This window comes from Schizosaccharomyces octosporus, assembly GCF_000150505.1.
Source record: "Schizosaccharomyces octosporus yFS286 unplaced genomic scaffold supercont6.2, whole genome shotgun sequence".
In the NCBI taxonomy this organism is placed as follows: domain Eukaryota; kingdom Fungi; phylum Ascomycota; class Schizosaccharomycetes; order Schizosaccharomycetales; family Schizosaccharomycetaceae; genus Schizosaccharomyces; species Schizosaccharomyces octosporus.
The window spans coordinates 2,119,647-2,142,207 of NW_013185620.1; the positions used below are offsets into that span (position 1 = coordinate 2,119,647).

General features: G+C 37.1%; 10 protein-coding genes and 1 non-coding gene across 11 annotated transcripts; 6 read left to right on the plus strand and 5 right to left on the minus strand.

Moving 5' to 3' along the window:
* Positions 1 to 381: 381 nt before the first annotated feature.
* Positions 382 to 2,396, plus strand: SOCG_00384 (D-arabinono-1,4-lactone oxidase). The gene has a single exon (XM_013162804.1). The coding sequence runs from the start codon at positions 816 to 818 to the stop codon at positions 2,199 to 2,201; it is 1,386 nt and encodes a 461-aa protein (XP_013018258.1). The 5' UTR covers positions 382 to 815; the 3' UTR covers positions 2,202 to 2,396.
* Positions 2,397 to 2,569: 173 nt separating this feature from the next.
* Positions 2,570 to 7,994, minus strand: SOCG_00387 (antiparallel microtubule cross-linking factor Ase1). Its single transcript, XM_013162807.1, has 2 exons — positions 7,403 to 7,994; positions 2,570 to 7,362 (listed from the first exon to the last, which is right to left on the minus strand). Exons 1-2 carry the CDS (start codon positions 7,809 to 7,811, stop codon positions 5,618 to 5,620), a joined length of 2,154 nt encoding a protein of 717 aa, XP_013018261.1. The 5' UTR covers positions 7,812 to 7,994; the 3' UTR covers positions 2,570 to 5,617.
* On the plus strand, positions 2,676 to 4,145 carry SOCG_00385 (glutamyl-tRNA synthetase; the record flags this gene model as incomplete). The annotated part of the gene is made up of 1 exon (XM_013162805.1): positions 2,676 to 4,145. One exon carries the CDS (start codon positions 2,676 to 2,678, stop codon positions 4,143 to 4,145), a length of 1,470 nt encoding a protein of 489 aa, XP_013018259.1.
* On the plus strand, positions 4,280 to 5,633 carry SOCG_00386 (GTPase Ypt71). Its single transcript, XM_013162806.1, has 3 exons — positions 4,280 to 4,405; positions 4,756 to 4,854; positions 4,904 to 5,633. Exons 1-3 carry the CDS (start codon positions 4,325 to 4,327, stop codon positions 5,345 to 5,347), a joined length of 624 nt encoding a protein of 207 aa, XP_013018260.1. The 5' UTR covers positions 4,280 to 4,324; the 3' UTR covers positions 5,348 to 5,633.
* Positions 7,995 to 8,084: 90 nt separating the features above from the next.
* Positions 8,085 to 10,803, minus strand: SOCG_00388 (uncharacterized protein). Its single transcript, XM_013162808.1, has 2 exons — positions 9,325 to 10,803; positions 8,085 to 9,277 (listed from the first exon to the last, which is right to left on the minus strand). The coding sequence occupies exons 1-2, from the start codon at positions 9,902 to 9,904 to the stop codon at positions 8,688 to 8,690; spliced, it is 1,170 nt and encodes a 389-aa protein (XP_013018262.1). The 5' UTR covers positions 9,905 to 10,803; the 3' UTR covers positions 8,085 to 8,687.
* Positions 10,266 to 17,020, plus strand: SOCG_00389 (sphingolipid biosynthesis protein). Its single transcript, XM_013162809.1, has one exon. The coding sequence runs from the start codon at positions 11,616 to 11,618 to the stop codon at positions 12,948 to 12,950; it is 1,335 nt and encodes a 444-aa protein (XP_013018263.1). The 5' UTR covers positions 10,266 to 11,615; the 3' UTR covers positions 12,951 to 17,020.
* SOCG_16295 lies at positions 14,372 to 14,486 on the minus strand. The gene has a single exon (XR_001203003.1). It is a non-coding gene; the product is annotated as a 5S ribosomal RNA (ribosomal RNA).
* SOCG_00390 (noc complex subunit Noc2 family protein) lies at positions 14,553 to 16,887 on the minus strand. The gene has a single exon (XM_013162810.1). It carries the CDS (start codon positions 16,856 to 16,858, stop codon positions 14,702 to 14,704), a length of 2,157 nt encoding a protein of 718 aa, XP_013018264.1. The 5' UTR covers positions 16,859 to 16,887; the 3' UTR covers positions 14,553 to 14,701.
* On the plus strand, positions 16,954 to 18,943 carry SOCG_00391 (Swi5 complex subunit Swi2). The gene has a single exon (XM_013162811.1). It carries the CDS (start codon positions 17,064 to 17,066, stop codon positions 18,843 to 18,845), a length of 1,782 nt encoding a protein of 593 aa, XP_013018265.1. The 5' UTR covers positions 16,954 to 17,063; the 3' UTR covers positions 18,846 to 18,943.
* A 32-nt stretch (positions 18,944 to 18,975) lies between these two features.
* SOCG_00392 (SGT2 family TPR repeat protein) lies at positions 18,976 to 20,298 on the plus strand. Its single transcript, XM_013162812.1, has 3 exons — positions 18,976 to 19,194; positions 19,240 to 19,869; positions 19,919 to 20,298. The coding sequence occupies exons 1-3, from the start codon at positions 19,092 to 19,094 to the stop codon at positions 20,128 to 20,130; spliced, it is 945 nt and encodes a 314-aa protein (XP_013018266.1). The 5' UTR covers positions 18,976 to 19,091; the 3' UTR covers positions 20,131 to 20,298.
* On the minus strand, positions 19,632 to 22,370 carry SOCG_00393 (DUF654 family protein). The gene has a single exon (XM_013162813.1). The coding sequence runs from the start codon at positions 22,313 to 22,315 to the stop codon at positions 20,327 to 20,329; it is 1,989 nt and encodes a 662-aa protein (XP_013018267.1). The 5' UTR covers positions 22,316 to 22,370; the 3' UTR covers positions 19,632 to 20,326.
* Between the last annotated feature and the right edge of the window lie 191 nt (positions 22,371 to 22,561).

Below are 22,561 nucleotides of genomic sequence, written 5' to 3' on the forward strand. Positions count from 1 at the left end.
AGGACCTTTGACAATGGATTCCAGCCAGTTTTGGCCTTGTTAGAATATTTCTTTCTTTCCTTAATTATTATTCTTTCTATTTTTTAATTTTCCTTTTCTTTTAATTTGTGTCGATTCTGAAACGTATCTTATTCAAATAGCTTTTTACAATAAAATCGTTTCGCATAGCAATCGTCTGTGGTATATGTTAATATAATTTTAGTAGCCATTGAACTTTTAAAAAATAACAAACGATCAATCTATATTCTTTATCCATCTTTATTAGGTTTTATTATTTTTACTTTGCTATTTTTCATAGCTTTTGTTTACATAGTTGGTGACCTGAGTCTTTGTTACCTCCTTTCAAATTACAGAGCGTCAGAGTTCATGAAGAAGAGTACCTCACAAACATTCTGCCACTACCATTACGAATGCTGAGCTGAAGAAAACGAAAATTTTCAATTTTCAATTCTTTTCGTCGCATTTTTAAATTTTTAATTAATATCTTTTTTCTTTAAACATACACGCTTTTGCATTTCTTACTGGGAGAATCTACTTTTTATTATAATCTAGTAAAAAGGCATCATTAAAAAGTGACCTCCTTTTAGTGGACTGTGGTTTTATTGCTTTTGTATTCTTTATTTTTTTTTTGTTTCTTTGAAAAAATCATCTATTTGCCTCTTCGGATGCATAATATTTAAAACACACATTTACTGGGCTCGTTTTCATTATATTTACAGGAATCTTTCCCTTTTCTTTTAGACATAGTTTCTTTTTTGTTTTGGTATCAAACTAAATCTTTACTAAAGAATCGATTGACTACCAATTTTTCACAAATGACTCAACCAAACGTGAATAAGCTTTCTACTGACGGACGTGTTCGTTTTTACAACTGGGCAAAAACGTTCACAAATATTTCTGTTGGATTTTATACCCCTAAAAACGAAGATCAACTACGGGATATCCTAGTCGAAGCCAACACAAAACGTAAACATGTACGTGTTGTTGGTGCAGGTCATTCGCCATCTGATATCGTTTGTAGTACTGGATATCTCATTTCTTTGGATAAAATGAACAAAATGGTTTCATTCGATCCTGAAAGCCAAACTGTCACAGTTCAAGCTGGTACTCGCTACGATCAATTACAGAGAGTCCTTGAAAAACTAGGCTATTCATTACCTATTGTAGGTAGTATTTCTGGTACTTCTGTTGCCGGTATCATGTCTACTTGCACTCATGGCTCTAGTCTTCAGCATCAGGTCCTTCCTGGTTATATCGAATCTCTTCGTTTGATGTTAGCAGACGGATCAATCGTTACATGCTCCCGTACACGTCAAAAAGACGTCTTTTCAGCGGCTCAAGTCAGTCTTGGTGCCTTAGGTGTCGTGATTGATTTAACTTTACGCGTGGTACCCGCTTTCGACTTAATTGCTACCGAATCCAGTATACCCATATCAACATTGTTTGAAAAGTGGAAGGCAAATGAAATTTGGCAAGCTGCGGAATTTGTACGGGTTCACGTCTTTCCATATGCCAACCGTGCTGTGGTCTGGAGTGCAAACAAAGTTATCCCCGGTAGCGTTCCTCATACTTCCAGACCGTCTAGTTTCCAACTAAAATTCACCTCCTTTATTTACGAAAATTTACTTTATATTGGTAATTTATTTCCACGCTTTATGCCTACTATACAACGCCTTGCTTATCACTTTTTCTATGGATGGAGGACTGGTCGTCTTTCCACTATTGTTGGACCCGGATTCGATATTATGCAAATGTTTTGTTTCTTCTCGCAGCACGTCACTGAGTATTCTGTTCCTTTAGACACAGCTTCGGACGCTTTGGAAAAAGTTATCAATTATACAATTGGACCCGCCCTTGAACAGAATATTTACACTCACCAGCCCTTGGAAGTTCGAGTAGCTGCTCCTACTCCCGAAGATGAGTGCTGGCTTTCTACTGCTTCTAAAGTTCCTACTTGCTTTATAGAATGCATTATGTACCGTCCTTATCATCGCAATGTTAAGTATGAATCCTATTTTAATGCTTTTGAAGAAATTATGTGTGAATACAATGGTAAACCTCATTGGGCCAAGGAATTCAACTTGAATAAGAAGCAGCTTTTAGAATTGCACCCTAATATCTCAAAATGGTTGAACCTTAGAAATCTAATGGATCCGAACCGCGTTTTCTGGAACAATTACATGCGCCGTCATTTCTCTTAAAACAATGACTTTGTACGAACTCCGGGAACTATATTTTAAAGTTGTATCTTATAGAAGCAGCAATATTAATTTTAAATTTTGATTCCTATTTTACGAACGATCACGCTTGTCAGTGTATGTATCTTATGTCTAATTAATGGTAGAATAGTATGTAGCTAATTAGGTTGGAACAATTAAAACACCCATACTATGTAAGTCATTTATGTTTCCATTCATTTTGATTGATAGGCCTCTAGGTCTCACATATGTCTAAACACTTTCGACTCAAAGCGTCCATCGATGATACAAGTACTGGTTCAACGGTGTGAAGACCTTGACTTGAGTATATCGCTAATTTTCTAGCACTCCATAATATATATCTGAACTTTTTAAAACGTGGATTTATTTCATTTGCTAAACTTTACTTTATATACCATTCACCTGGAATAAGATAGAGTTGCACGCATCACCCGTTATTTAAAGTAGAATTTTTGAATGCTTTCTTGTTATACTAGGTCGCGTTATGCATTTGCAAATATTAGAAATCTCTTAAGGAGTCAAAATTCTATACGATCGAATAGTACGGTTGTAAGAACAAGATTTGCTCCGTCACCAACTGGATTTTTGCACCTCGGATCTTTAAGGACAGCTTTATTCAATTACTTATGGGCTAAGAAATGTAATGGGAAATTTATTGTGCGTTTAGAAGATACCGACCAAAAAAGGATAGTCCATGGCTCAGAGCAATCCATTTACGATCTGTTACAAACTTTCGGACTTCAATGGGATGAAGGCCCAGTCTCGGGAGGCCCCTTTGGTCCTTACCAACAGTCCAAACGATTACCCATTTACTTGGAATACATCTCCCAGCTACTAGCTTCTGGAAAAGCATATAAATACTACGACGAATGCTCAGCGGCGTCTCCCGAAACAGGGAAAAAGCCATACGTCGTCCGATTTTGCTCGCAGGAGGGAGCAACGAGTTTTGTTGATACGGTATATGGAAAAATTACAATCAAGAGTAATACGCCGAAAGTACTTAGCGATGACTTTGTGATTTTGAAGTCGGATGGCTATCCAACTTATCACTTTGCTAACGTGGTCGATGATCATTTAATGGGTATCACTCATGTAATACGAGGAGAAGAATGGATTCCGTCGACGCCAAAACACATACAGCTTTACAAGGCATTTCAATGGCAGCCTCCCACGTATTCTCATATCCCCTTACTGACGAATCCAGATGGGTCCAAGTTAAGTAAACGTCAAAATGATGCCCATGTAACCAGCTTACTTGAAAGAGGATACGAGCCCATGGCAATTCTAAATTTTCTAGCACTCATGGGATGGTCGTCTAGACAAACAAGCGACATTATCCACCTACCGCAGCTCATGGAGATATTTTCCATTGATAGATTGACAAAAGGTTCTTGTATAGTAGCGTTGGAGAAATTACAGTTCTTAAACAAACATTATCTTCGGGAAAGGATCAATGATCCTGTACAGCTTGATCAGATTACAGTTGAAATGCAGAAAGTCTTGAGAGAAAAATATACCAATTCCTTAGCTCGAATCTCCGACTCAGATTATGTTCGCCAATGTTTGCTTTTGTTACAAAATCGTATACGAACTCTTCCAGAATTTATAGACCTTAGTGCTTATTTCTTTGAAGACCCTTTTCAGAATACGATACATCATAAATTGCCTTCATCAACAAACGTGCCTATGGTATTATCCCGTCTTCTTCATGGTCTGCAGACTTGTTCCTGGAAGTCTTCAAGTCTTCATGAACTTCTTAAAGATATTGCCATCACTTTTAATCTTCCATTGGGAAAGCTGCAATCATTGATTCGTCAAATCCTATGCGGGTCAATTCCAGGTGCTAATTTAGCAGATACAATTCGTATACTCGGTCGGGATGCTACCGTTTACAGAATAGATGCTTACAAAAAATCTCTTCACTGATTGTTTCTTCTCCAAATAAGCCTGAATTTCACTCGTCTTTACCCTAAATCTACGATTTGTTTACTACCCTTCTGCAGAATAGTGGCTTAAGTGGAGATAGCGCATTTCAAGGATATCATCATAGGGTAGATTGTGTTTCCATACTCAAAGTTAATTCTCTTCTTGACTTATATCCATCCATGTCGTCTCAAAAGCGGTTATTTGTCAAAGTTGTTATACTTGGAGATAGCGGTGTTGGTAAGACATGTCTCATGAATCAGGTACGTTGAAGTCATTGGGAATTTAGAACAGAGGAATCAATACTGAAAGAAGCGAAAGCTTATCACTGAGATAGAAGCATTCTTTGAAACATTCTTGGAAGTAAATTGTCTATAAAAAATATCATTAAGTACATAGAAACATGAATGTATGAGGAAGTGCTCTATCAAGGATTTGGGGTTGCATTACCACCTTGCGTGATGCGTACTGGATTATTTACGTTTATGGACAAGTGCACTAGAAAATAAATAATACCAACTTTTATATTTTCGCAAGAACCTTCAGCATATGCAATGATTTCCCCTCTGGTTTCAGTCCCTTCAGGTTTCAAATAACTGACCAGAAAATACAGTTTGTAAACCAAAAATTTAGCCGTGAGTATAAGGCTACAATTGGTGCTGATTTTTTGACAAAAGACGTGATTATAGATGGAAAAACCGTCACCCTTCAGGTATGTGAGACCGTTGCACACTTTCCTTGATCGACGCTGACAAATTTAGTTATGGGATACCGCAGGTCAGGAGCGGTTTCAGAGCTTAGGCATGGCTTTTTACCGTGGCGCAGACTGTTGTGTAATAGTGTATAATGTGAATAATGCAAAAACTTTTGAATCAGTGGAGAATTGGAAACAAGAGTTCCTTCTACAGACATCTCAAGACGAATCCACCTTCCCAATTATAGTTGTGGGTAATCAGATAGACAAGGATCCTTCTAAACGAGCTGTTTCATTAAATCGAGCTTTAGCTTATTGCAAGTCTAAACGAGAAAGTCCGTTACCTCATTTTGAAACCAGTGCAAAAGAAAACAGCAATGTTGCGGCGCTTTTTGAACAAGTCAGTCGACATGCTCTAGAAAACGAGACCATTCATGATGATTTTGTTAATGATTTTTCAGAACCTCTTATCCTTTCTAAACCTCCTAATAATTCTAATTGTAACTGCTAGTTGCGTTAATTACACCGGCTGGTGTACTGTTACTCTTCATTTCTTTTCGTTGCTATCCTTTCCAGCTATAATTTAAGTGAATTTGTACCGTTAAAGGATAAGCTGTCATTTACGTTTGTGTACCATATACACTCTTTCTTTCGTTGTCTGTACTTATGTAGTAAGATCTCGGTACCTACTTGCTTTATAGATTATCAATGTTAAATAATTTAGATTTAATGAATTTCGTCAAAAAGAATGCATATAATACAATGTCAATAATAAAAATCTCTAATACCCTTCTTCGCCCCATTCATCTTCCATGGGTGTACAGTTGGCGAGATTTTCCATTGGCATGACAGGCCCTAACTTATTTGTAGTTTGTGGAGTTGTTTGCACCGATTTTATAGGAGATATTTTCATCGGAGAAAAAGGAACGTTTTCTGCGTCTTCTTCTAGGGTCTCATCAATATCATTTTCTTCGAGTCGTGTCTTTCTAAACTTTTCTGAAACATCTTTAACCATGTGATCATTTTTAATTGTTGGCTTCGACGGGCTGTTAGATGAAGGTTTTGGCACTACTGTTGGTAAAGACTGAGGAGTAACTTGAGAGCGAGCTTGCAACGAAAATTGTGGATGGCGATCATGAGTAGTCGTTTGGGGTGTTGGTGTATTTTTTGTATTGCTTCTTCCAAAAAGAGGGGTATTTCCAAAATCGGGTGATGGTGTTGTTTTACTATTTTCATGCTTAGCACTCTGTGACCGGGCTCCGGAAAACTTATTGTTCAAGTCTAACCGCCCGGTAGTGGGTAATCTTCGCTTGCTGAATGCACTGGTTTGCGGTTCATCAGCACTCACAGATCGAGCCGTGCCAAATTCATTTGGTTTCTGCCTAGATAGCGGTGTTTTGGGACTAGCAACTGGACGATGGTTGTTCCTGGAAGTAGGAGTAGATAAAGTAGCAATCCTTCCCTTTTGAGGTGACTTGTTTGCAGTTTGACTAGGGGTTGTAGGAGCTTTGGGATTATAAGTACCATTCGCTCGAGCAGTCGTTTTAGTTTGAGATGGCTCCTTGAGCTTTTCTAAAAGATGCTCACCTTCAAACATAAATAGCCTCTGTTTTTTTTCTTCCCAAGAAGTAAGTTCTGGTATAAGTAATGCTTGCACTTTAGGCAAATCCCTCGACAAACGCTTTCGAATTTTTTCTTCGCGTAACAACAAACCGGGTTCTCTACGGCCTCTCTGCATGAGACGAGAGGAATCATTAGCACTTGCATCTAATTCACGTTTACCTTCCAATAAAGAAGAATATTTAGCTATAAGATTCAGAAAATGCTTGTTTTCTCTTGCTTCATTTTCAAGCGACTGCAGATATTGTTCATGAGCGGCAAGTGATTCTTCAGTCAAATTGTCTTCAAAAGCAGGGGAAAACGAACGACGTTGCTCATCAGGATAAAACAAAACATCCCATGCTTTTCTTATTTTTCCTCGAGCGTCTTCTATAAACAAAGGTATATGCTGCTTTTTTAGTTCCCGTAATTGATGTAGTTCTCTCTCCCATTTTATCAGGTCGTCTCGATAAACCCCAGAAGATTGGTCTAGGTGAGCGAAGTCAGCGGCATTTATATTGAGCTTCTGCCACAGATCATGAACTTCATTACGATAAGAATTTATCTGCATTACATAATTTTCTTTGGTGTTTAGTAACATATCCTTTTGCTCGTATAATTTAGTAATTAGTATCTGAGGAACGCAAAACTGGGGAGGCCGATTAATGTGTGTGTTTTTTAATTCTTGAAACGAGGGCTCATCTGCTACTTCTATTCCGGTTTCCATCCATAGCTGTATAATTTCAGACTCCAAATTGTTTACGAGTTCAAGCCGAGATCCTAATTCCTTTTGTGCTTCTTCATTACGCAGTCTTAAAGAATCCAAAAGCGCATCTGAGACATCAGACAAAAAAGAATTCTCAAAATCGGGGATAACGAAAGTCGTTCCCAATTGTTTACACGTTTGGTCTAGCTGTTGATATAGAACTATACTGTTAGTTAAAGGTGAATTGAATTTGAGTCAAACCTTTGATATTAGCCAGTTTCTTATCGTATTGGGTCAAATACTGGCTTTCGATATGAGTTAGCTCGTCTAGACATTGAATTAAAGGAGTGTTTATGTGAAGATTCGCTTCTGGGTCATCCAACTTGAGGGAAGATGCCAAAAAGCGGATTGTATCTATTTTTTGACGACAATCACTTTCTAGATTTTTTTTACATTGTTCCATTTCGTGAAGCTGGGCGTTCATAGCTGTCGTGAACAATTCGAACAAGGATGAATTGTCTCCATCAGTTCCAAGTATCTGGTGCAGACTTTCAATCCTTTGAAAATGGCTTTCTACCTGTTCACGAAAGGTTTTCCAGGTATAATTTCTATCATCTTCGTTTAAGTATGGCTCCTCTACGATATTATCTTCGCAGTTTTCCATATCCATATTATCGCACTCAATTCTGTACAATTCCAAAAATTCCTATGCTATTTTCTTTTCCAGAAAGACGAAAGTACACACAAAAATATTATATCATACCAAGACTAAAGGTATCCTTAGCATTAGAAAGTATGAACGTTGCACTACAGTCGTAGAGGGCAGCCCTCAAATACGGAGGTCTAAAATTGCTCGAAGTACAAATTACAAAGAATAAAATCATTAATGAAATTATAAATCAAAATTTATTTTGAATTTATCGAATAAACAAAGTAAATCTTTTCAGAAGTCGTTCGTAATGCCAAACGTTGCATCGCTTTAAGATATCTGCAATTTCAATACGTTTGCTTAACAGATATGAGATGAGTTCCTAGCTTGATCAGTGAATAAAAATATGTACCGTATGCGGGTGGAGAAACATTATATAGTTTAGTTTATGCTTTGGAATGGTCCTCGATTCACTCCTACAATATAATTTACTACTAGCCATAATAAAGCCAATCCAGACCAGCATTTACACATGTACATTGTAAGAGAGGCTCAGCGAATATAAAGAATTTAAGTATTAGAAAATTGTTATAACATGATACGTATCGAAACCAAGGAATTTAAGTCGTAAATAGATAAATCAACATAGGAAATTTGTAACAAAAAACACAGAACAGAAGTAAACAAAGGGAGCTCTTGCAAGAGTAAATATCAAAAGTGAGAGCTCCTAAAGTATAACGAAGAAGGAAACGCCAAAACGAAATCCGAAATAAAACAAAACAAAAGAATGGAATAAAGATAAATCAAACAACCAAAACCAGATTATTGATACAGTACTGCTGAGGCGTCGAGCACGGCCCAGATTAAACGGAATAGAATATAGGAAAGAAAAGGAACTCATAGCTGAATCTGTAAAGGACTTGAAAACATATTTATCATATTGGGCTTGGGATGAGATATAAATTGGGCTCGACCAGCGGAATTTGAAGACAGCTTTCCAGCTTTACGCATTTGTCTTTCCAGCACGTAGACCCGAAAAAAGTCCGAATTTAAACGTGGACGACGAACCTCTCTACGTGCAAGAACTTCATGCCATGGAATTAAGGGTGTATCGGATGAAGAAAAGGTATGCAAAATACAATTCTCCATACACATGTTGTCTTTATCCAGCTCTGTCCTACCATTTGGACTCGCAACGGTTGAGTTTGCGACCTGTTCCTTAGAAATGTGCTTTGGATACATAATACCAAAGATACTAGAAGTAAAAAAAGAAATTTTTTCCCTAAACTTAACACTGACAATTGATAAATCGGACAACAAAGACCTCTTGCGTAAGGGTTTTGTGTTGCGAGACGTACAAGTACTCTTTCCGCAGGAGTTTGAAGGACCCGAAGGAAAAGAGGAAGGATAAGAAGGAACAGGAAGAACTCGATGATTTGATTCCAACGCTGTAGCAAGCGGATGATCGTTGTCAGCGGCTTCGAACACTATCAATGAGATTAGTAAAAGTTTCCAGGTTGTGCAAAATTTATACCTAAACAATTATGAGCACCTTTTATAGCTTTGGAAGTCACAAAATTAAGAAAATAATTTGATGACTTACTAGATGTCCGATTAATCTCAGAATCTAATTTACGGTTCGTCAAACCACGAGCACGAGAGTTAAAATTGCAAGGATTATCCAAAGCAAGGTGTTTTCGATAGTTGTTTGTTGAAGTAGAAGCAGAATTACTTGCTAAATGTTGAAAACCGAAAGGAAATGCGAATTCATCATCATTGTGTAATGGTTGAGAAGACAGCGATAACATCGAATTTAGGTCAGCGCGAAGGAGATTTTTATTCGAATTTTTGCTAAGAAGTCCCTTATGATACTTACTAAACTTTGAAGGAACTGGGATCATCGTATCTCGCAATAGTTGACGAGTCAGGTCTCCCCTAGAAAGAGAAGGAGTAGACTCATGACAATTAGAACTCTTCCAAACACTACAAAAGTCTTCTTCACGTAAGACTAATTGTGAAGAAGGAATATAGTTTGATAATTCAGCATGATGTTCCTCCTCCTCCGAATCGTATGTAGGGTGATCAAGCGCTCGATTTAAGACTTTAAGATTCATAATTGCCAAGACCGAAAAACAAAAGAACTTCCATTCATAAAATAAAGATAGAAAGAAAAATAAAAGAAACGAAATTACAGACGCAGCCTAAAATCGAAATTCACTGCAAAAGCCAAACCAAAGGAAAATAAACCAAACAGACAGGCAAACCAAAAGAGAATAATAAAAAAGAAAAGAAAGGAAAGAAACAATGAATGCAAATAAAAGACTACAATGAATGAAGTAAAGATAGTAAGCAATACCCCCCCAAAAAAATAGAAAGCGCAAGCAACAAAATAAACGACAGTTAATAGAAAAACAAGTGAATATAATAGAAAGAAGTTGAAACGTTATGTAGAGCTTTATCCCTCATCAACTAATCCTTTATTAACTTTTCCAGTGCATCAATGAAGAATGAACAGAGTTACCTAATAACAAGACTTCCCTTGGGATAGAATGAAACTAGTTTTCCCTTCTTGGCATAAGACTATATTAAGAAGTTATGTTCGATCTGGAAGGGTTAAGTTGTAAGGCAAAAAAAAAAGTCGGCCGCTTTTTTATTTTAGAACCGAATGAGCCGAACAAACATAAAGTTAGCGGCCGATGGAGAAGACAATCGAATACAGCGCCAGAACTCGGCAAGGCCTAAACGAGGATAGAAATCAAGTGCTTTTGCTTATACTTCCTATTGTATGCTAAGCGTACTACATGACAGAGTTGTAAGAGACTTACGTAAACCAATGCGACTTATTTAGAAAAGAAGCGTTCGTAAATACCATATAACTTAAGTCAGATGGATTACATGAAATGAAAGGAGTTTAATTTTACTTAGAATCTTTTTTTTCTTTCAATTTGACCTTCTCTTCGACTATAGTCAAGAACAACTAGCAAGGTGATTAAAAATGGATACTCAAATCATCTTCCATGAAACATACTACAATATCATATAAGGGCTTAACAGTAATACGATCATTGAAGTACAGGAAGTCTTCAACATAAACAATGGATGCAAGTTGATTTTTCTTAAAGTTTTATGGACACGGAATTTCAATTACTTCAATTGCTTTCTTCCTATCATCCTAGCTGAACGTCCGCTTAATTCACTTTTTATCGTCTAATACTATCCTATTTTGTGATAAAATTGTGAAGATGGAAAGCATTTGAATTGATTTTGGAGCAATCAGAATAAGTTCTCGATGAATCATGAAACTTGAGGATTTTCCTATGAGTCAAATGTCAACTACCACGGTCCATGTCTCTTGTGTTTGCGCTTCACTAGGATTTTTCATATACGGCTTTACAATATACGAAAAGAAGAAATTATAGTACAGAGGATGAAAGAAAAAGTTCTTTAGTTCTTTTTCTATTTCTCATTGTATCACCATTCTTTATACTAGGCTCATAAAATACTACTCACGATCCTCTATAATACGATGGTTTACTTTGGAGTACCTCCACATACACTAAGGACTGACTGTATCAATAGTGAATATGTATGTGTGAAATGAACGAACCATTGAGTGTACTTTACTAACTTATTGCATACTAGAACTTTAATACTAACATTTTTTTTGAATTTTTCGGGATCTTCAAGTGAGATAGACTCAAACATCAAGGAAGAAACGTTCAAAAGCATATCATATCACTTTTCCTAATTTGGTTTCGATCGTATTTTCCATTTTCCATTTTCCATTTTTTATTTTGTTTTTGATAATAATCCTATCGATTTCTCATGGGTCTTGCGCTCTCCATTCCTTCTGTCATAGCCGGCTCTTTAACAAATGTTGTTGGCATTGGCAGTAGTTTTGTTTTCACTTCATTGCTAAGTCTTACAAATTACATTCAAAGCTCTGTTGGTGCCATTATTAGCTATGCAGTTTTGTATCTACTGAATTCGCTGTTGTCTTGGTGCATGCTAAGTTCCTGGTTTAATAACAAACTGTCAAAGCTATCCGCTGGGTACTTAGAGTTTGGTTGTCAAGATGATGGAAAATGCTACAGTGTACTTGCGGTTCATCGTTTATCTTTTGCCCTTGTCATGTTTCATTGCCTGTTCGCCTTTATTTTAAGTCTATCTAATTCTCGATCTGCAGTTGCCACAAAAATTCAAAATAGTATGTGGCCTTTTAAAATTATTTTGTGGATTCTCCTTATTGTAGCTTCTTTTTTTATCCCTACTTCTTTCATGTCATTTTGGGGGAATGTTTTATCCGTAATCGGCTCTGCCTTTTTCATTGTTTATGGTTTATTGCTTCTTGTCGATTTTGCACACACATGGGCTGAAAAATGCGTCGAACGGGTCTTAGTCACTGACTCTACTTCCTCAAAATTTTCCTTAATTGGTTCTACTGTTGGCATGTATATAATTGCTTTGCTACTTACAATTCTTGCTTATGTTTATTTCTGCGCTTCTTCATGCTCCTTTAACCAGGCTATTAATACAATCAACTTTTTGTTGTGTATTGCTGTTAGCTGTCTTTCGGTGCATCCTACTGTCCAAGAATACAATCCTCGATCAGGTCTTGCACAAGCATCTATGGTTACATGCTATACCAGCTACCTTATTCTTTCCGCATTAGCGAATAGACCAGATGAGGGAAAATGTAATCCTTGGAGTGGATCCGCTACTGGAACTCGAGAGTTTAGCAAAGTAATTGGGGCTGCTTTTACCTTTTTAACCATCGTTTATAGTGCCTTGAGAGCCGTTTCCGGATCGGATAAAAATGAAGATTACGATTTTTTTTACGGTGACTCTAATAACTTTTCGCGTGAAAGAAGCTTAGAAACCCAGTTTGAAGATGACAACGACCTGTCAAACTTCAAGAGTAACTATAACTATATTTGGTTCCATGTTATTTTTATCCTGGCTGCTTGTTACACAGGTTCGCTTCTCACTAATTGGAACACGATGGATCTGTATGAGGATAAGAAGAATGATGTTTTTGTACGTATTGGATTCTCTTATGCAGCTGTCTGGGTTAAGATATTAACGTCATGGATATGCCATTTAATGTACGCTTGGACCTGTTTGGCTCCCATTTTCTTTCCATATCGGTTTATGAATTGATTCCTTCTTCATTTGAGGTTCCATCTTTTTGTTAAGCCGATTGCTGTATAATAAATATGTTTGCGATGTTTATGCCCGCAGTATCAAAGAACTTGGATGAATTAACATTCCCCACAGGAAACGGATGCGTAATAAGGGAATAGAAGAGAAGCGTTTCTATTATTATCGGAATTTATCTTTCTATATTTTTTACGAGTTAGAAATGCAGTTGTGTTTAAGGACCTCATCTTATTTACATGATACAGAAAAGTCAGTATGATCGTTTAAAGATAGCAACTGCATAAAGTGTAAAATATTATATATGGATTATGTTAACCGCTTAAGTATTTCATCATGAAATATCCTATTGTGCTACAAATCAGGTTCATATTGCTGGAAGAAGATTCGACAATATAGTCTCCTGCTTCGAAATGATTATTACAGAATAATGTTATGACATGAAATGAAGATTAAATATGAATACGAATATCAGGTTAAAAAACATTTTTTTATTGTTTGCGAAATGGTAAATAAACGACAGATCGCCGATTGTGCTTGTATTACGATTTGTATTGCGTAAAACGATATAATTTTCTTACTATTTGGGCGGATTGAAGCATCACGTTGTAGTTTGAAATAGAATTGCAGCAGTTGATTGCTATATTCGGAATATACTCAGTTTGCTTCGTGATTTTCGAATTTAGTATATATAAACCTACTACTGTACTGATCTTTTGAAGTTCGAAGAACTTTACTACATATATAAAAAGACATTTGAAGCGATAATTTTGCGCGCAGGTAACCTCTACTTATAGCTTTCATTTGGATTAGGTACTTGCTTTTAGTGTATTTCAAAGGTAGGAAACAGCCAACGCAAATCGCTAGAACTGTTACACTATGGCTAAGATTGGTAAAATTAGCAATAGTCAGTACGGGGTTTGTCCTTATGCAGACTCATAACTTTGTGAGTTTTTCGTACTCTTTGAACATTATATGATGATACACGGAATGAGTCGCCTCTTAATTATTACCTTGCTATGCCTTTCCACGTAGTATAAACCTTGCTATCTATTAATAAAACCTTGGTTGCATTAACATTTCTATATATTATCTTAAGCACTTCAGTAGTGTTTACTTGTGTTATAGGTTCCATATCTTATATGAGCTATTATCCTCAATGATTAGAAACTTGAAGTTCACGGAACTAAATGAATTCGCCTATCTTCATTACCATAATACAGTCAATAGACGAAGTACTGACTTAACTGATAGAACCAACAAACAAATGGAAAACCACAACTGTGTTATTATCAGAACTAGTTCCCGTCATCTGTCTTCTTGCTTCCTGTTACTTCTTAAGGAACATCGATCAAGAAGTGATTCCATGCATGAACTTACATAACCCAAGTCAAAAAAAGCATTTGTATGAGACAAAAACAAAAAGCCTACAGCACCCCGGATTCCCATGTTGTCTCCAACCATAGTACTAACGAGGCCCTCAGACGCTTAACTGCAGTGATCGGACGGGAACTGGTGTTTTCGCCTAGGTGTGGCCGTAGACAGATGATTTATAACAATAACACACATAGAGAAGATATATATTTGTTATTAGCCGCATTTATCTCATAAATCAACAGAACTGATTGATTTCCTAACTTATAAATCTTTTATAAACAACCTTACAGTCTAATTTTATTGAATGAAAACCTATATAAAAACCCAAATACCATACATATTTTCCATTTTTCAGACACTCCACTTTTTCCTAAAGATTAATCAACCTCCTCGTCACCTTCGGAACTAAGGTCGTCATCACCATTTTTCAATGCTTCTTTCTTTTTTAAACGCATATTTTCCTTATGATTTTGGTCTTCCAAAACTGCTTCACGCAAAAGTCTGCGCTGCTCTTCACGGATTTCACGTTGCGCGACTACATACATACCTAATGATGTCTTTTCCCATTCCTCGTTTGCTAAAAAGGCATCAAGTGAATCGAGGTTAGCAGGGCTAATTTTTTGTTGAGCGCGATGACTTAAGACAAACTCACTTTGCTGTTCAAGTTTCTGAACCAAGGTCAAAAGAGAACGATTAAGCTTGACATTCTTACTTCTCTTTGCAAAGCGCTTAGCACGAACAATTGCGGGTATAACAAATTCGGGAAAAGCAACGTTTGTAGCATACAACACATAATACTCCCCTAACAACTCCAGTAGCTGATTAGTTATGCCATCTTGATAAACGCGAGTTCTCAAGTAAGCAGTTGGTGCACGAATCTCTACTTCCCAATCCAAAGGCTTCAATGTACTGGGCTTAGGTTTTCTCGAAAGTTCAGGGGAATCCAAGACATCAAATAAGACTGGAGCCATTGGAATAAAAACACCTGTATGTCTAGAAAGATAAATAAGACTTCGTGAAAGATGGAATCGCATAGGGTACATTTGAGATGAAGGAGAAGTTGTAATTACTCCCAATGCAATTTGTACTAAGGGGTATACCAAAGATTGCATTTCGACAGCCAATCCCTTCTCACGGCTCAACCAGGTGGCTCGACTTAGTAAACGGGACCAAAAGTCAATAGCATGTACATATGACCAACTTTGTACAAGCTTCCGAGTCTCTGGCTTTGGCTGGTGAATTGTATTTCTGAGGGTAATAGCAAGTTGTCGAATATATCGAAATGCAATTAAATAACAACTTTCTGGATTCAACAAAAATATATCCGCGCAACTATTTTTCATAAAATTAATAGCTGCTAGAGTGTGAACAGTCGTATAAGAGCTGATACGAATCATAGTTAAATACATATGCTTAAAAGCAAACTCTAACAAAGTTAAATCGGCTGTCAGGCAAACACTTCGCAAAACAAAAACACATGAAACTCTAACAGAATCATCGCGGTTGGTGCTCCAGACTTCAACGACAGCTTCAACAAACTGTTTCAAAAATTTTCGATAAGTAATCATATAGGGAAGCACATTTTGAGTTTCGCGAAGTAGTAGGGAAATGTTTTTAGCATCAGTCATCCCTTCCAATAATCGCAAGACAGAGAAACCATAAGACTTCAATATAGGACTGAGACGAGACAAAACCTTATTGTCGGTATTCACAACCTTTCTGCCATTTTTTTCTGTTTGCAGAGGAATATGATGATTTAACACCTGAGGAACAGATTGAATAGCTAACAATAATAAGTCATTGAATACCCTAGAATCTGTTATCGTATACTTAAGATTCATTCCTTCCTCCTCATTCAAATAAGCAGCGGCTTTAAAAGCTTGAATAACTTTTTGTAAAGTTGTCAAGGACTTTTGACTACTCAAATTATCCCGCCATTTATTCAGCATATCCATAGTAATTTCTGTTTTTCCTTCACTAGACCGTTTGCCTTCCTCTGCCTCGGCCTCATCTTCTTGAGCTGCTTCATCTGCATTGAATTCTAAAAGATCACTGTCATTTTTTTTCAAATAATTGTAAAAGTCAGGATCTTTCTCCTTCAACGAATCAAGTTGCTCTCGATATTGCTCTGCGTCTACTTCTTCTTCATCAGAAGAACTACTTTCGTCTTCTTCCTGAACAGTTTTTGGTTTTATATTCTTTTTTGGCTGGGATGACTCCTTTGCAGACTCCCGACGTTCTTCAGATGGCTTGGTGTTTTTTCCTGAAGTAGCTGACTTGTCCAAACTAGATTCATCAAAATCACCATTCAAAAAATCATCCATGGTGACATCTTCATCCTCAGAACTGAGAGGTTCAGTTTTGGATTTGTTCAACAACTCCTTCACCTCATTTTGCAGACCTTTTTTAGAATCTAACTTTTTTTGTGTTCCTATGGAATTGGTAGGCTTGGAAGAAGTTTTCTTTATTTTACCATCTTTTTTATTTTTCAATTGCCCCTTTCTTGCCTTCAGAATGGCCGATAGCTTCGACATAGAGAATATGGAGGTGGTTGGTTTTTTTGTAGTATGGAATTTGGAGTGCTCAGATATCCTCCACGAACTCAATCTTTTGGCAGTCCAGGCTTTTTGGTGTTATGGAAAATATCTATTAAAATAAGTATATTTTAAACTAATTAAAGGTTTCTTTATTTTTGACGTGTTTTGATGATTGTTATTTTACAAGAGGAAGCGGTTCTTCATGAGGGTTCATGAATTTCGTGGGTCAGAAGCAAATGCTGTAAACGGAGAAAATTACAATTTAAAAGAATCTGATTTCTTGAATGGCACATGTGACGAAAGCAGTAGCAGGAAGCCATTGAGTTACAAACCAGCGTCTGATAGTTATGAGGAGCCATCATTGCAGGATGTTTGTTCTGAATCAATTAAGGAGACGGGAAGACGTATAAAAGGGATTTCAAGGAATCGTGTTTGTCCAAAAGAACCAGCAAATGGAGATAACGATCGATGTGAAGGTTGCCTCCCAAATGAAAGACTCGCAGCCAATGCGTCCCATTTAGAAAGTCACCTAGGGAATTTGAATATCCCAAAAGGTTATGACTGCATGGTTCAGCCTGAGAAAATCCAAAGGGAAAAGCGAAAAGCAGGAAGACCAAAAAAGCTATCTTATGTTGCTGAAGACGATTCTTCAAATAGTTCTCATAAAAGAAAGCGCGGTCGACCAAAAGGCTGGAGAAAGAATCCTGAGAGAGATGTTTATATAGAGATGATTGATGCCCCTTGTGAAAAACGTAATCCGAAGAGTGTGTTTGATGCGGTTGTCGTGCCGTTAAATAATTGTAAGGAAACTTCAAAAGAGGATTCTGATAATGAAGCTTTGAGAAATGGGATCCAAAGCGAAACGAACGACCATACCTGGGATATTAATGCGGATGCCGTCGTAAAACCGGATTCAAACTCTTCTGATTACGAAATGGAAGAACCCGTTCCCGGACTCACCTTCGAATCTATGACTACTGGCCCTTCCTCAAGTGACCTACCTAGTAGTGGTGAGCCACTGAATATAGCTCAATCTGATTCTGAGTCTGAAACCAATTTTGGTTTTTCGGAAGATGATTTTGCTGCTTTAGATAAAATTGAACAAGATTTCGAAGCACATGATTTTGTTCAATCAAATCAGTTTTCTTCTCCCGATTCCATCTCCCGTAAGATTCTGGTCTGCGAACAGAATGAAACCTCGCCTCAGAAAGGTGCGAATGAAGTAATGAAATTGTCTAGAGGTACTACGGTGGGTAATCGGAAAGAGAATAATAACATATTTAATACTAATACTGGTGGAAAAGCGAATGAGATTGGAATGCGAATACCATCGACATCGAGTGGTTCAAGCAAATTTGAAAAGAAGTCGTTTGGAAATCCAGCCAACTTAAAGTACCCAAACTTTCTAAAAAGTCCAAGGGATAGCACTAAATTTTTGAATACGAGAACGAAACCTTCTGTTAGCAACCTTTTTGCTTCGAAGAACTCTAATTATCGAACCAAGCAGGCGCTTTTTAAGCCATTTCGACCTCCTTTTAAAAAAGATGCACCTTTTAATGTGATTGATGAAGAGACAAAACCGACACATGCAAGTAGTCCAAGAAGACTACACCATGATAACGTTGCTGCTGGGTCCCTTACAATCAATAAGTTGCAGTCAGAAATATCTACTCTACAGGATCAGATATCCGTAGTTGAATTAGCTAATGATTTGGAAAATAATCAAGAAGATGAGATGGGATTACTTGAAAAAATTCAAAGGTGGAGACGATCGGCTCAACTGGCTGTTGAGGTTCTCTTTCCTGTATTTTCTTTAAAATTTACTACCATGTTACAGGAAATCCCAGAGTCTGTTCTTCCGAGCGTGGTAGATAATCTTCGTTCAAAACCATGCAACATTGGAACTTTTCTTGAACAATTGGATATTCCTTTCTCTTTATTAAATTATAATCCGGACAGCGATTCTTGGGGAGATGAAGCATAATAACAAATTCGGAATGAGTTTTACGCATAATTTGTTAAATAATGATACAAATAATTAATGCAAGTTTAGTTGAAGTCAATATATGTTTTTACAATTGTAAATATTCTTTTGTGTATAATTTTAAAAAAGCTATAATACACAGCTTAAACTTTTCCTAATACGCCGTAATTCTTTACTCCTTTACCAACTACCAGGGAAGGTAACCTCACTTTATTGACCGCGTATTTTAAGTAAAATAGTAAAACCATGAGTCCAAAGAATGTTGCGACAGCTATTATTGATTTTTTAAATCAAGCCACCACTACCAATGCAGTTTCTGATGAGGAAAAAGAAAGTTTAGAGGTTGCTGGTAGGATAACATAAATAATGCAGAATTAGAATACTAACGGCGTAGTTCAATGTATCAAAGACTCTTTTAAGATTAATCCAAGTGAGATTGTTTCTGGATCAGGAAAGCGATTGATAGATGCTTATGATGCCTACGAAAAGCAGCATCCCCTTGAAGCAACTTCTTCTGATACTTCAAATCTTAAAGACGAGGCAGAAAAATTCAAAGCTCAAGGTAACGAAGCAATTGCCAAGAAAGAGTACCAAGGTGCTGTCGATCTTTATACTAAAGCCATCGAGCTCGATCCTACTTCTCCCGTGTATTACTCTAACCGTGCTGCCGCCTATAGTCAATTAGGTCAATATGAATCTGCCGTTGAGGATGCCTTGACTTCTTTAAGCATTGATCCTAAACATTCTCGTGCCTATGGTCGACTTGGTCGTGCCAAGCTTTCTCTTGGCGATGCTGCTGCTGCTGCTGATGCGTATGCAAAGGGATTAGAGTTGGATCCTAGTAATGATGTTTTGAAACGCGGTTTGGAAGCTGCCAAGAATCAAGTCAACTCATCATCTGACGTTGAAGCTCGAGGTTCTACTGCTGAACAGCCTCGTGACGCAGGAGCAGGAGGCATGCCTGATTTGAGTTCTTTATTTTCTGGCGGTATGCCTGATTTGGGCTCCTTAATGAGCAATCCTGGTAAGTGAAATGCTCAAATGTTGCTGGAAAATAACTAACCGATTATAAGCTATTATGAACATGGCTCAAAACATGATGCAATCAGGAGCATTAAACAACTTGATGAGTGATCCCAACATTGCTAATATGGCTCGTAATTTCCAAAATGGCGGTGGTATGCCTGATTTGAGTTCCTTGGCCGGAAATCCCCAATTACAAAATTTGGCACGCAATTTTAGGAACAACCAGAACAACGGTGATTCTGGAAATAATGCTCCATAAGTTACCTATCGAACAATAAGCATGTTTAACCCTTACTTTTGTTGATTTTGAATATATTCGTATACTTGCTATTAAACGAAATTACCATAAAAACTGAACATTTAGTTTTAAAGGTTTTTAAATTCATAAAAATTTACAAAATATAGAAGTAACCTTTTGATGTATATTGCACAGAGCTTTTTAATAGTTCGTCCAGTTACTCATCTATAGCATCATGATAATCCGATTCTTCCAGCAACTCGCTAGCATCAGATTCTTCATTATTTTGTTCGGCAGCTTCCTCATCAGTTGCTACAAACAAATTAGCTATGAAAGAACGTAAGTTGGACATAAACGTTCGACGTTGGGGAGAACTTGAATCGCCCAAATCTTCTTCTAATCTTCGCATTAATTCCTGATGAACCGGATGATTAGGGTCTTGATTAGCTTCTTGTACATTATTAGTGTCATCGTCATTTTCGCCTTGATTCCTGAACAAGGTATTGCTAAGATAATTAGCGAGACGACGAGAAGTATCACGCCCAAACACTTGGGGTTCATCCGTATAACTATCTGGTGGTAGAGGATCAAACGATACAATAGTACGCTGTAGAATCCGTTGAGGCAGAAATCTTTGTAAGGTTCTTTCGTTTAGCAAAATAAGATGTCTTGCTAGATTTTCCGTTATATCAGAGTATTGTCCTTGAACAGCATTTAAGGTAAATTTCTCGGTTTTCAAAATAGTTTGTAGGAACGTTAAAACATCGGGAGATGCCCAATTGTCGTGAGCGCGCATAGCGTAAAGCTCTGAGTTCAATTCCTGCACTGGATCTTTAGGCTCAGGAATAGTAAGTTGATTCAAAGGCAACCTTACTGATTCAAGTAATTTACCTAGCATAAACGGAGCACGCTCGATTGCTGCAAGGATAGTAATGCGAGTTTCCTCAGTATCGCCATACATCTTATACATGGCTAACGCCGAAGAATAAAAGAAATTTGGAAATTTGGTTATTTGGTTAGTGTTTTCGAGGTAATTGGCAAAGTAAACTACCCAACCAAACTCTCCCCGACGGATGGCATAAGTATCAATACAGGTTCCAATTGCGTAAGGATCAGAAGGATCCAATTGTAAAAGAACTTTGCAAAACTCAAACACTGTTCGCCAACAACCACGACTTTGCAAGCTTTGCATGTATCGCCAAATACAAAGATACAGTCTTCTGTTAGTGGGAAAAAGAAATGGCAGACGAGCATTGCCAGTCGCCAAGTTGAATTTCGGATGTAAGGCACTGTCAAAAGCAAACAAAGCTCGTGCAATTAGGTCAACCGGCAACTCGTGATCGCCTTGTTGATCTATAATTTCAGCTACCTGTAACAAAGTATCAATGTGAAATGGATGTGAGCGCAAAAGCATAAATAAGTTATTCGGATCGTAAATTTGAACATAGAACTCAAACGTTTCTTGGACTTCCTGATACGCTCGACTCTGGGTAAGTTCAAAAAAGCATAGGCCGTCTGGAGTCTGTTCGATTAAGCGCATACTGAGGCCAGATCTGGCCAAGACAGGCCATCCTTCTTGAGGCTGTACTAAGACATATTTCCTTCTTCTGACGTTGCTACGTCCAGCATTTACTGGCCTTTTCTCAACAATTCGTCCAAAAATTTTCCGAATTTCTAGGTCCGGGTTCAAAAAACTTATGTTAACACTCAATAATTTTGCTAATTCATTATTCAATTTAGTTTCATTAGGAATTTCAGTTGCCGTAGGAGCTCTTTCTGTGGTTCTTTTAGTTTCGTCACCATATTTAAGCTTTAATTCTGCGACAGCTTCATCAATTTCTTTTAATTCATCGACAGTATTATCATCTTTTGGGTTTTCCTGCTCCGTTATATTTTTGGCCGTCGACTCAGATTTTTTTTTCTTTTGTTGTTTTTTCTTCTTCACTTTTTTCTGGGGCTCTGCATTGGCATAATGATTTTTCGCATCTTTTTCTTTTTCTACTTCATTTTCCGATTCACTCGCGTCTGATTCCAGATTAGTATCAGTTTTACCGGTCTGTGCGTTTAATATGTCAAATGGATTTAAAACGTTTTTTCTAGGATTTGGACGAGAAACATCATTATCAGAATCACTTTCAGAATCCGACGACTCAAAAGTTACTTCTTGTTGGCGTCTTTGTAATTTTCTTAATGCTCGCGTTGACATAGAGAAAGATTGGTTCTAGTAGTATGCAATCACTAAAAATGACAAACAACATATGGAACATGGAGGCTCCTTTTTATCTTAGTTTCAACCATCTATTAGTAAAAAAATAATTACAAATAAAATAAAATACAATAAAAATAAAATAAATATAATGCTTAGTCGTATAGATCCAAAATTTACTACACCGAATCTTTAAGTTATGGAAAAAGATCCCAGAATCAATGAATGAGATATGCTGCATTATAA